The sequence below is a fragment of the Entelurus aequoreus genome, linkage group LG01, assembly GCF_033978785.1.
Source record: "Entelurus aequoreus isolate RoL-2023_Sb linkage group LG01, RoL_Eaeq_v1.1, whole genome shotgun sequence".
NCBI lineage: Eukaryota > Metazoa > Chordata > Actinopteri > Syngnathiformes > Syngnathidae > Entelurus > Entelurus aequoreus.
The window spans coordinates 100,479,608-100,493,388 of record NC_084731.1 but is presented as its reverse complement, the minus strand read 5'-3'; the positions used below and the strand labels follow the sequence as shown (position 1 = coordinate 100,493,388).

General features: G+C 42.4%; 1 protein-coding gene across 1 annotated transcript in view; it reads left to right on the top strand.

Moving 5' to 3' along the window:
• The window catches only part of slc2a9l2 (solute carrier family 2 member 9, like 2), a 168,886-nt gene that overhangs the window by 117,384 nt on the left and 37,721 nt on the right, over positions 1-13,781 (top strand). The window contains exons 8-9 of the mRNA XM_062063704.1: positions 9,010-9,197; positions 11,200-11,310. Of these exons, the coding sequence (XP_061919688.1) occupies positions 9,010-9,197; positions 11,200-11,310 (299 nt within the window). The remainder of the gene's footprint in view (positions 1-9,009; positions 9,198-11,199; positions 11,311-13,781) is intronic.

Below are 13,781 nucleotides of genomic sequence, written 5' to 3'. Positions count from 1 at the left end.
GCTCCGGACGGACCAATTCGGGGCAGCAGAGGCTGACTTTCGGGACGTGGAACGTCTCTACGCTGGTGGGGAAGGAACCTGAGCTGGTGCGAGAGGTGGAGCGCTACCGGTTGGATCTGGTGGGGCTTACCTCTACGCATAGCAAGGGCTCTGAAACCACACTCCTGGACAAGGGATGGACCTTGTTCACTTCTGGAGTTGCTCAGGGTGTGAGGGCACAGGCGGGTGTGGGGATACTCACGAGTCCCCGGCTGAGTGCCTGTACGTTGGAGTTCACCCCAGTGGACAAGAGGGTCGCCTCCCTTCGCCTTAGGGTTGGAGGGGGGAAAACTCTGACTGTTGTTTGTGCATACGCACCAAACAGGAGTTCAGAGTATTCAGCCTTCTTGGATACCTTGCATGGGGTCCTGTATGGGGCGCCGGCAGGGGATTCCATAGTCTTGCTGGGGGACTTCAACGCGCACGTGGGCAATGACAGTGATACTTGGACTGGCGTGATTGGGAGGAACGGTCTCCCTGATCTGAACCTGAGTGGTGGATTGTTATTGGACTTCTGTGCTAGTCACGGACTTGCGATAACAAACACCATGTTCAAGCATAAGGATGCTCATAGGTGTACCTGGTACCAGAGCACCCTAGGCCAAAGATCAATGATCGATTTTGTAATCGTATCAGCTGATCTGAGGCCGTATGTTTTGGACACTCGGGTGAAGAGAAGGGCTGAACTGTCAACTGATCACCATCTGGTGGTGAGTTGGGTTAGATGGCGGGGGAAACCTCTGGACAGACCTGGCAAACCCAAGCGTGTAGTGCGGGTGAACTGGGAACGTTTGGAGGAGTCCTCTGTCCAGAAGGACTTCAATTCCCACCTCCGGCGGGACTTCTCTGCCATCCCTGTGGAGGTTGGGGACATTGAACAGGAATGGGCAATGTTCAAAGCCTCTATTGCTAAAGCTGCAGATGCGAGCTGTGGCCAGAAGGTCTTAGGTGCCTCAAGGGGCGGTAACCCTCGAACACCCTGGTGGACAGTGGTGGTCAGGGAAGCCGTCCGACTGAAGAAGGAGTCCTACCGGGGTATGTTATCCCAGGGGACTCCGGAGGCAGTTGCAAGGTACCGACGGGCCCGAAGGGCAGCGGCCGTGGCTGTGGACGAGGCTAAGCAGAGGGTGTGGGAGCAGTTCGGGGAATCCATGGAGAAGGACTATCGGGCGGCACCGAAGCTGTTCTGGAAGACCATACGGCACCTCAGGAGGGGGAAGCAGGGAACCATCCAAGCTGTGTACGGCAAGGATGGGACTTTGCTGACTTCAAGTGAGGAAGTCGTGGGGCGTTGGAAAGAGCACTTTGAGGAACTCCTGAACCCAAATACATCAGACACACCCTCCCTGATAGGAGCAGGGCCTGAGGATGATGGGGGATCGATGTCGATCTCTCGGAGTGAAGTCACTGAGGTAGTTAGACAACTCCACAGTGGCAAAGCTCCGGGGGTTGACGAGATCCGTCCAGAAATGCTGAAGGCTCTGGGTGTTGATGGGCTGTCTTGGTTGATACGCCTTTTCAACATTGCGTGGAAGTCTGGGACAGTGCCGAGGGAGTGGCAGACTGGGGTGGTGGTTCCCCTTTTCAAAAAGGGGGACCAGAGGGTGTGTGCTAATTACAGGGGTATCACACTACTCAGCCTCCCTGGGAAAGTTTACGCCAAGGTACTGGAAAGGAGGGTCCGGCCGATAGTCGAACCTCAGATTCAAGAGGAGCAATGTGGATTCCGTCCTGGTCGTGGAACAACTGACCAACTCTTTACGCTTGCGGGAATCCTGGAGAGGGCCTGGGAGTATGCCTATCCAGTCTACATGTGTTTTGTGGATTTGGAGAAGGCGTATGACCGCGTCCCTCGGGAGATCTTGTGGGAGGTGCTGAGGGAGTACGGAGTGAGGGGAACCCTGTTGAGGGCCATCCAATCTCTGTACAACCAAAGCGAGAGTTGTGTCCGGGTGCTTGGATGTAAGTCGGATCCGTTTCCAGTGGGGGTTGGTCTCCGCCAGGGCTGCGCTCTGTCACCTATCCTGTTTGTGATTTTCATGGACAGGATTTCTAGGCGGAGTCGTGGCCATGGCGGAGAGGGTATACGTCTCGGGGGGCTAAAGGTTGCGTCACTGCTGTTTGCAGATGATGTGGTCCTGATGGCACCTTCGGTTCGTGACCTTCAGCTCTCACTGGATCGGTTCGCAGCCGAGTGTTCAGCGGCTGGAATGAGGATCAGCATCTCCAAATCTGAGGCCATGGTTCTCAGCAGGAAACCGATGGTTTGTACAGTCCGGGTAGGGGACAGGACTCTGTCCCAGGTGGAGGAGTTTAAGTATCTCGGGGTCTTGTTCACGAGTGAGGGAAAGATGGAGAAGGACATCAGCCGGAGAATCGGAGCAGCTGGGGCAGTATTGCAGTCTCTCTGCCGCACTGTTGTGACGAAACGGGAGCTGAGCCAGAAGGCAAAGCTCTCGGTCTACCGAGCTATCTACATTCCTACTCTCACCTATGGTCATGAAGTGTGGGTAATGACCGAAAGAATAAGATCGCGGATACAAGCGGCCGAAATGAGTTTCCTCAGAAGGGTGGCTGGCATCTCCCTTAGAGATAGGGTGAGAAGTGCAGTCACCCGAGAGAGACTCGGAGTAGAGCCGCTGCTCCTTCGCTTGGAAAGGAGCCAGCTTAGGTGGTTCGGGCATCTCGTGCGGATGCCTCACGAGCGTCTCCCTAGGGAGGTCCTCGTTGCACGTCCCACTGGGAGGAGGCCCCGCGGCAGGCCAAGGACCAGATGGGGGGATTACATCTCCTCTCTGGCCTGGGAACGCTTCGGGATTCCCCAGGAGGAAGTCGCAAATGTTGCTCTGGAGAGGGAAGTCTGGGGGTCTTTGCTGGAGCTGCTGTCCCCGCGACCCGATTCCGGATAAGCGGTTGAAGATGGATGGATGGAAATAAAAGTCGATGAAAGCTCCACTATCCCGCCCATAAAATCCGATAAATAACCATCCAAAAAGCACAGACAAAACTCCATTTACATTTTGTGACTTGAATATTAACCAAGTATTAGTGATATTGTTATTATAAGTGCTGACACAGACAAACTATTTATAGTGATCACTTCTGTTTGTCCCTATGTTTACATCGTCCACTGGTCAGCTGCTTCCTTGCTTCCCTGCTCCCTGTAAGTTTATTCTACATCATAAATCATGCCTCTCATCTGAAAAGTAGATGGCTGAGGATATAATCCAACAAGTTGGGACACTTTGTCAGCCATTTAGGACCTGGAACTGGCGAGGACGACACGAAAAGTACTTGTCTCCCCCCACTCCCCCACCTCCCCACCCTGTTTCTTTGCAAGGATTATGAGACATTTTTTTATCTAAACGAAAATATATGACAGCAGACCTTGTACAGTAAGTGAAGTTGTATTATGTTCGTTGGCTCTCAAGTCTGAAATTTAAAAAAACAAACATATGTGATGCGTTTTTTAAGTTAATGAGCTGTGTATGCTTAAAATGATCAAAATAGGTCAATATTACATGTTATTATGAATGTTACTACATGACATATATACTTACATCATGTATAGATTACATGTTATTATGAATGTTACTACATGACATATATACTTACATCATGTATATATTACATGTTATTATGAATGTTACTACATGACATATATACTTACATCATGTATATATGACATGTTATTATGAATGTTACTACATGACATATATACTTACATCATGTATATATTACATGTTATTATGAATGTTACTACATGACATATATACTTACATCATGTATATATTACATGTTATTATGAATGTTACTACATGACATATACTTACAATATATATATATATTACATTTTATTATAAATATTACTACATGAGACATATACTTCATGTTTATAAAACCTCAATGGTGGTGTTTGGCTGTTTTTTAAGGACTTTTTAAGAAAAATAGAGCAGCTCCCATCGGCTCCATTGTAAGCCGACTTTTAAACACATTGATTAAATATTTAGAATGCATAAAAAAAACAACCATCCATCGTCATGTCTCTCATAATGATTGTGAATGATAGGCAAAATTCCCCCCAAAAAGTGCAGTTTCCCTTAAAAGGACGAATGTGTGCTGCTGTCCAGTACGTCCACATCCCAGTGGGAGGACATCAATATCCCAGTGGGAGGACACCAATATCCCAGTGGGAGGACATCAATATCCCAGTGGGAGGACACCAATATCCCAGTTGGAGGACACCAATATCCCAGTTGGAGGACACCAACATCCCAGTGGGAGGACACCAATATCCCAGTGGGAGGACATCAATATCCCAGTGGGAGGACACCAATATCCCAGTGGGAGGACACCAATATCCCAGTGGGAGGACATCAATATCCCAGTGGGAGGACACCAATATCCCAGTTGGAGGACACCAATATCCCAGTTGGAGGACACCAACATCCCAGTGGGAGGACACCAATATCCCAGTGGGAGGACATCAATATCCCAGTGGGAGGACATCAATATCCCAGTGGGAGGACACCAATATCCCAGTGGGAGGACACCAATATCCCAGTGGGAGGACATCAATATCCCAGTGGGAGGACATCAATATCCCAGTGGGAGGACACCAATATCCCAGTTGGAGGACATCAATATCCCAGTGGGAGGACATCAATATCCCAGTGGGAGGACATCAATATCCCAGTTGGAGGACATCCATGGGGACAACATGATGGCAGTCACACATAGATAGATAGATAGATAGATAGATAGATAGATAGATAGATAGATAGATAGATAGATAGATAGATAGATAGATGTATAGATGTATAGATAGATAGATAGATAGATAGATAGATAGATAGATAGATAGATAGATAGATAGATAGATAGATAGATAGATAGATGTATAGATGTATAGATAGATAGATAGATAGATAGATAGATAGATAGATAGATAGATAGATAGATAGATAGATAGATAGATAGATAGATAGATAGATAGATAGAAAGATAGATAGATAGATAGATAGATAGATAGATAGATAGATAGATAGATAGATGTATAGATAGATAGATAGATAGATAGATGTATAGATAGATGGATAGATAGATAGATAGATAGATGTATAGATAGATAGATAGATAGATAGATGTATAGATAGATAGATAGATAGATAGCTAGATAGATGTATAGATAGATAGATAGATAGATAGATAGATGTATAGATAGATAGATAGATAGCTAGATAGATGTATAGATAGATAGATAGATAGATAGATAGATAGATAGATAGATAGATGTATAGATAGATAGATAGATAGATAGATAGATCGATAGATAGATAGATAGATAGATAGATAGATAGATAGATAGATAGATAGATAGATAGATAGATAGATAGATAGATAGATAGATAGATAGATAGATAGATAGATAGATAGTACTTTATTGAACTATATCTATAAGAGTTACGTGTAGACTGCAATATGACTCAAGTAAACAACACTAACATGTTGAATGTTCCATTGAAAATATAGAACATTACACACGGCGCTCAAAAATGTATCAAAGTGTTTTAGTAGGACTTTGGTAAACTATGAAGCCACACCACTTGATAGATTGTACTGTGCTTCAACATAGGAGTATTATTATGCTGTGTGTATAAGGTAAGACATATTATCTGCTGTTTTGTTTCACAATATTATGCAAAGCAACTTTTCTTACCTTCTGGTACCTGCTGATCTGTATTTGGGATCTGCATAAGTCCTGAAAATGTGCGCGCGTCCGCCTTCGTAGTCCGTGGCGTACCGGTATGTTTTAGTGCTTCCATGGTGAGTTTACTGACAGATATAAGTAAGAACTTGTGGAGTTGAAACTCAGTGTGAATGAAGTGTCCCTGCCCTGGAAGTAAGGAGCTGTCTCCTCCTTAATCTTACTCCTTGGTGAAGTACCAGAAAGAACTACATTTCCCAGAACACCAAGGTCAAGATGGCCACCAATTGGCTGATTCAAGGCAGCTGTTAAGGAATGGTGGTGCTGTCTCATTTCATGCAAGCAAGCAGAGCGGCAAGACGCAAAAATCTACAAGATCCATCTTTAAAAGACTTCCAACACACCAATGGTCGGTGAATATACCCACTAGTGATGGGTTGATGAGGCCTCATGAAGCGTTTCGACACATTGCAAAACTGTATTGATACTGTGTCGATACTGTGTCACTAAATACTGACATCTGCTGGACATTAAAAATCCCTACAGGCAACCTATGGACCGACTCAACTGACACTGATTTTATGACATAGTATATACAATAATATAAACCAAGTCATTGTATTTCATTTAGGATTATTTAATATCTTCATTTAAATAAAAAGATATTTTTTATCTTTTTTAGATACAGTCAAATAATGTGAACATGTATCATGACTAGGATGGTAGAAGGTGGGGATTGAACCCCAGTAACCGATTGCTGGCACGGCCACGCTACCAACTTCGCCACGCCGTCATTCCTGTACCTTCTCTAGTAACAGTAGTGATGGGTCCTGCAACACAGATGCATCAGCGCATGCGTCGAGCTCATAGAGCGAAACCCTGCGTCGGTGCGCGTACCGCTTTTAGAAAGTCACGTGACCGATCATGAGCTGCTTTGGTCACGTGACCGATACGCGAACTGTATCGCACTGACGCCTCCTCTGTGCCCTGTGAGCAACATTCCCTCTAAGGTGCGCGCCTGCGCAATTGCGCAGTGCTCAAGCGTCCTCCGCGCACACCGTGCGCCGCACAGCCAATATATGCCGCGCACCAAATCAAACCCATCTGAATTCTAAACAAAATAAACAGATTTATTCTGTGTAATTTTGAAATGCAACTTTGAGTGACAGTGACAACAAGCGGCCCTAACGGTGTTCGTCAACAACACGCATTGCGCCGCTTCCTAATAAACAGTTTGACGCGCAGGCGTCAGTGCGATACAGTTCATGAGCGGTCACGTGACCAGAACAGCTCATGAGCGGTCACGTGACCAAAACAGCTCGTGTTCGGTCACGTGACTTTCTAAAAGCGATACGCGCACCGACACAGGGTATCGCTCTATGAGCTCGACGCATGCGCCGATGCATCGGTGTTGCCGGACCCATCACTAATACCCACTTTGCAATATGCTGAAATGCTTATTTGTTAAAACTCACCTTGACATGTTGCTTTACTTACCTGTCTTAAATTGTTTTTAGTTTGAACCACAGCAAATTTACTCCAACCTTGAGCATTGATTGCATCTGGGTATTTTCTTACTGTTTGATAATTAAAAAGCTTGAGTTAATTGAATTGTTAAATAAGCTAAATTTAAAGGGATAAAAAGTCAAAGATTATGGTTCAAAGTTAAAAGTAATAAAGATAAAAGCAAAGTTGAAGGATAAAAATGTTAAAACTTTTGCTTAAAGTTAAGCTAATTATACTTACCTTTATACTTACCTTACTAATTAAGCTACCTTATTAATTAAGCTAATTATACTTACCTTTTACTTACCTTTACTCCGTTTGGTGGATTTACTCAGTTCCATCATGGTAATGAATTTACGTGATTGATTACTTAATTGCATGATTAGTTAAATGATTAATTGAGTGAACGATTAAGTAATTAAACGATTGATTGATTAAATTAAATGATCAATTAATTTTGACTTCTTTAAAGTGACTAAAACTACTTTTCTGATTTACTTGTTTCATTTTACTGAAACTGGTTAATTTGACAGTGCATTCACATGCATTTAATCTAAGTGTCTAGAGTCCTTTTGAAAAGTAATGTTAGATAATTTAAAAGTTTAAACAATGGTATTTAAAAGTTTGCAAATTTAACTTTAAAAATAATACCTGTTTGAGTCAGTTGAATTTGAACCTTTTTGTAAATACCTGTACATATATTGTTTTTCCATTGTTAACACTTGTGTTCGAAGGTTAACAACCTGATTGAATGAAGATCAACAGAAAAGAAACCAACAAAGCCAAAAAGTTGGATAAATAAAGTTGATCAATTGGAAATCCGAGTTGTCCTGGTGTCCTTTACGGAGTCAATAAGTGGAACTTGACAGAACTTGACACTACTTTATATTAGAAATGGCAACATGAATGTCACATAACAAGAAGATAGAGAAAAAGAAGAAGCTTATCCACTACGGACTACAATGGCGGACGCGCGCACATTTTCAGGACTTATGCAGATCCCAAATACAGATCAGCAGGTACCAGAAGGTAAGAAAAATTGCTTTTGCACAATATTGTGAAACAAAACAGCAGATAATATGTCTGCCATTTTGCGGTCCTTATACACACACCATAATAATACTCCTATGTTTTATCCGCCGACAATCCATCAAGTGGTGTGGCTTCATAGTTTACCCAAGTTGTACTAAAACATTTTGACAGATTTTCCAGCGCCGTGTGTAATGTTCTATATTCTCAATGGAACATTTAAAGTTTTGGTGTTGTTTACTGGCGTCATCTTGCAGTTTACTCAAATCTCTTACATGTGACTGCCATCAACTGGTCACACTTTTCATTACACCGTGTACCAAATGAAATAGCTTCGAGGTCGGTAAGCACAACCAGATAATAATAATAATAAGTCATTGATGAGCATTCCTCAACTTTCTCACTCTTTTTTGCCACTTGTGCCAGCTTTTTTGAAACACGTTGCAGGCATCAAAGTCCAAATGAGCTAATATTTGCAAAAAATAACAACATTTTCCCGTGTGAACGTTAAATATCTTGTCTTTGCAGTCTATTCAATTGAATATAAGTTGAAAAGGATTTGTTGTATTCTCTTTTTATTTAGCATTTACACAACTTCACTGCTCTTGTAGTTTGCATGTGCTGATTAGCGTGTGCTATTTGGATCTTAGTAAATCCCCCCCAAGGCTATTCCTTGTAGCATATAAACATATATGATGTTGCCACTAAATGTATTGTAATGTGTCCAGCCTTTCAAAGGTTCCTTGGAAAAAAGGATGTGTCGGTGGAGTTGGAGGAAGTCCATGCAGAGGCACGAGCTCAGGAAAGTCTCCACACCGTCTCCGCATGGCAGCTGCTGAAGAAGCGGGCAGTTCGCTGGCAGCTCATCACCGCCATGGTCACCATGGCTTGCTACCAGCTGTGTGGCCTCAACGCTGTAAGATATATACGCTACCTTTCACTTTGTCATCTTGGCAGTCGTCTGCCTGGCTGGGTTTAACCACTTTGTCTACATCTAGTACTTCTTTTGCAATATTAACCCTCTACCTTCCTACCTATCTAACCGACATACGCACCTACCTGGCTACCTGTGTTGTTTTTCTTGGTTTTTAACAAGTGGATAGGCAGAGTATTAAAAGGGCCCAATCATGCAAAACCAATTTTTCTTACCTATTTGTTCCTGCTAGGGTTGTACGCTGTACCGGTACTAGTATAGTATTGCGTTACTAATCAATCAAACACGGTACTATACTCTGTTTGAAAAGTACCACTTCCCCATGTTTTTTTACAGGCATGACGGCGCGTCGTGGTCACGTGGTGACATTGCTGGTTTTACCAGCAGAGGAGCATGTTGGGCAGCGCACACACACAGAGTACTTACAAGCAGACACAGTGTGTAGACAGAAAAGGGAGAATGGACGCATTTTGGTGTAAAAAGTCAAGATAAAGGTGAAGTTATAACACTGAAACACCCTCAGGAAGAGCTGCTTTAAGACATGCAGCTAACATCCATCCACAGTGTTTTAGCTACTTCTAAATCACTAATCCTTGTCTCCATGGCGACAAATAAAGTATGTTTCTTACAAGTAGTATTATCACTGGAGGACGAGGAATAGCTAAACATGCTTCACTACACAGCGTAGGAGGATACAATAGCTCACCACCGTCACAATGTAAACAAATGCCATGGGTGGATCTACACCTGACATCCACTGTAATGATACCAAGTACAAGAGTGTATCTAGTCGATACTACTATGATTACATCTGATATTTTTTATCATCGCAAAATCTTCTTTCCTTTAAAAAAAATAATCATATAATGTTTATAAAGTCAGTAAATATGTCCCTGGACACATGAGGACTTTGAATATGACCAATGTATGATCCTGTAACTACTTGGTATCACATCCATACCTAAATGTGTGGTATCATCCAAAACTAATGTCAAGTATCAAAGAAGAGAAGAATAAGTGATTATTACATTTGAACAGAAGTGTAGATAGAACATGTTGAAAGATAAAATAAGCAGATATTAACAGTAAATGAACAAGTAGATTAATAATCATTTTTTACAGTTTGTCCCTCATAATGTGTACAAAATAATAGGTGTATAAATGACACAATATGTTACTGCATACGTCAGCAGACTAATTAGGAGTCTTTGTTTGTTTACTTACTACTAAATGACAAGTTGTCTAGTATGTTCAACATTTTATTGAAGGACTAAATTATTATTCGATTGCAATAAGAAACATATGTTTTGTTTTTTGTGGTCTCTTTTACTTAAAAAAGTATCAATACCGGTACCAAAATATTGGTATCGAGACAACCCTAATGCACAATAAAAGCAAGAATGCCAAAAAACTACAAAACATTTTGGCTGGGCGGGTGTGAATACTTACTGAGCGTCATTTGCATCTAACAACCTGCGCCTCTCAAAAAGAAGCATTTTGAAAGGCCTTTAAAACTAGGTCTGTAAGACCAAGTCTATGCACATTAAAACTAGGTCTGTAAGACCAAGTCTATGCACATTAAAACTAGGTCTGTAAGACCAAGTCTATGCACATTAAAAATAGGTCTGTAAGACCAAGTCTATGCACATTAAAACTAGGTCTGTAAGACCAAGTCTATGCACATTAAAACTAGGTCTGTAAGACCAAGTCTATGCACATTAAAACTAGGTCTGTAAGACCAAGTCTATGCATATTAAAAATAGGTCTGTAAGACCAAGTCTATGCACATTTTTCACCAAAGAACCACCATTACATGTTTTGTAGACCACAAGGAGGTGTTTTAAATGTAGAAACAAAATCATGACATGACCCCTTTAAGAAAAACCAAAGTCATTCCTTGATGTGTGCTGTTACAGATCTGGTACTACACCTTGATGTGTGCTGTTACAGATCTGGTACTACACCTTGATGTGTGCTGTTACAGATCTGGTACTACACTAACGGAATCCTGCGGGAAGCAGGCTTTGCTGAGAACCTTCTCCCATACATAACGCTCAGCACGGGAGCTGTAGAGACTCTGGCAGCTATCGTCTCTGTGAGTATCAGCTTCTTCCATTGGGATGATCTCCAGCATAATATTGCATTTGTCTTCATTCCATCAAATGTTTATTACTCCATAAACGTATTTTTTAACATTGTAAATGACTTGAAAGGTTCTCTGCCAATAATGCTGAATAATTCAGTACCTTTGAAGTCTAGGAGTGGAAGTAGCCAACACCGCATTACAAGACTCCATTTCTTCTTTTCTTTATTGCGTTTGTGTTTCAACCACGTTACTTACATTTACCCAAAGAAACAAGAAAATACCCTAAATGTGCTTTGTAGAGCAACTTTGTTGCCATAATCCCGAAACAAAGATGTGAGAGAGTTTCCAGAAACCCACCTGGCCACACTTGTTTCTAACATCCTACAAGTCTCTCAGATCAAGCGACACTTGTTTCTAACATCCTACAAGTCTCTCAGATCAAGCGACACTTGTTTCTAACATCCTACCAGTCTCTAAAATCAAGCGACACTTGTTTCTAACATCCTACAAGTCTCTCAGATCAAGCGACACTTGTTTCTAACATCCTACCAGTCTCTCAGATCAAGCGACACTTGTTTCTAACATCCTACCAGTCTCTCAGATCAAGCGACACTTGTTTCTAACATCCTACCAGTCTCTCAGATCAAGCGACACTTGTTTCTAACATCCTACCAGTCTCTCAGATCAAGCGACACTTGTTTCTAACATCCTACCAGTCTCTCAGATCAAGCGACACTTGTTTCTAACATCCTACCAGTCTCTCAGATCAAGCGACACTTGTTTCTAACATCCTACAAGTCTCTCAGATCAAGCGACACTTGTTTCTAACATCCTACCAGTCTCTCAGATCAAGCGACACTTGTTTCTAACATCCTACCAGTCTCTCAGATCAAGCGACACTTGTTTCTAACATCCTACCAGTCTCTCAGATCAAGCGACACTTGTTTCTAACATCCTACCAGTCTCTCAGATCAAGCGACACTTGTTTCTAACATCCTACCAGTCTCTCAGATCAAGCGACACTTGTTTCTAACATCCTACCAGTCTGTCAGATCAAGCGACACTTGTTTCTAACATCCTACCAGTCTCTCAGATCAAGCGACACTTGTTTCTAACATCCTACAAGTCTCTCAGATCAAGCGACACTTGTTTCTAACATCCTACAAGTCTCTCAGATCAAGCGACACTTGTTTCTAACATCCTACAAGTCTCTCAGATCAAGCGACACTTGTTTCTAACATGCTACAAGTCTCTCAGATCAAGCGACACTTGTTTCTAACATCCTACCAGTCTCTCAGATCAAGCGACACTTGTTTCTAACATCCTACAAGTCTCTCAGATCAAGCGACACTTGTTTCTAACATCCTACAAGTCTCTCAGATCAAGCGACACTTGTTTCTAACATCCTACAAGTCTCTCAGATCAAGCGACACTTGTTTCTAACATCCTACAAGTCTCTCAGATCAAGCGACACTTGTTTCTAACATCCTACCAGTCTCTCAGATCAAGCGACACTTGTTTCTAACATCCTACAAGTCTCTCAGATCAAGCGACACTTGTTTCTAACATCCTACCAGTCTCTCAGATCAAGCGACACTTGTTTCTAACATCCTACCAGTCTCTCAGATCAAGCGACACTTGTTTCTAACATCCTACAAGTCTCTCAGATCAAGCGACACTTGTTTCTAACATCCTACCAGTCTCTCAGATCAAGCGACACTTGTTTCTAACATCCTACAAGTCTCTCAGATCAAGCGACACTTGTTTCTAACATCCTACCAGTCTCTCAGATCAAGCGACACTTGTTTCTAACATGCTACAAGTCTCTCAGATCAAGCGACACTTGTTTCTAACATCCTACAAGTCTCTCAGATCAAGCGACACTTGTTTCTAACATCCTACAAGTCTCTCAGATCAAGCGACACTTGTTTCTAACATCCTACCAGTCTCTCAGATCAAGCGACACTTGTTTCTAACATCCTACAAGTCTCTCAGATCAAGCGACACTTGTTTCTAACATCCTACAAGTCTCTCAGATCAAGGGACACTTGTTTCTAACATCCTACAAGTCTCTCAGATCAAGCGACACTTGTTTCTAACATCCTACCAGTCTCTCAGATCAAGCGACACTTGTTTCTAACATCCTACAAGTCTCTCAGATCAAGCGACACTTGTTTCTAACATCCTACAAGTCTCTCAGATCAAGCGACACTTGTTTCTAACATCCTACAAGTCTCTCAGATCAAGCGACACTTGTTTCTAACATGCTACAAGTCTCTCAGATCAAGCGACACTTGTTTCTAACATCCCACAAGTCTCTCAGATCAAGTGACACATGTTTCTAACATCCTACAAGTCTCTCAGATCAAGTGACACTTGTTTCTAACATCCTACAAGTCTCTCAGATCAAGCGACACTTGTTTCTAACATGCTACAAGTCTCTCAGATCAAGCGACACTTGTTTCTAACATCCTACCAGT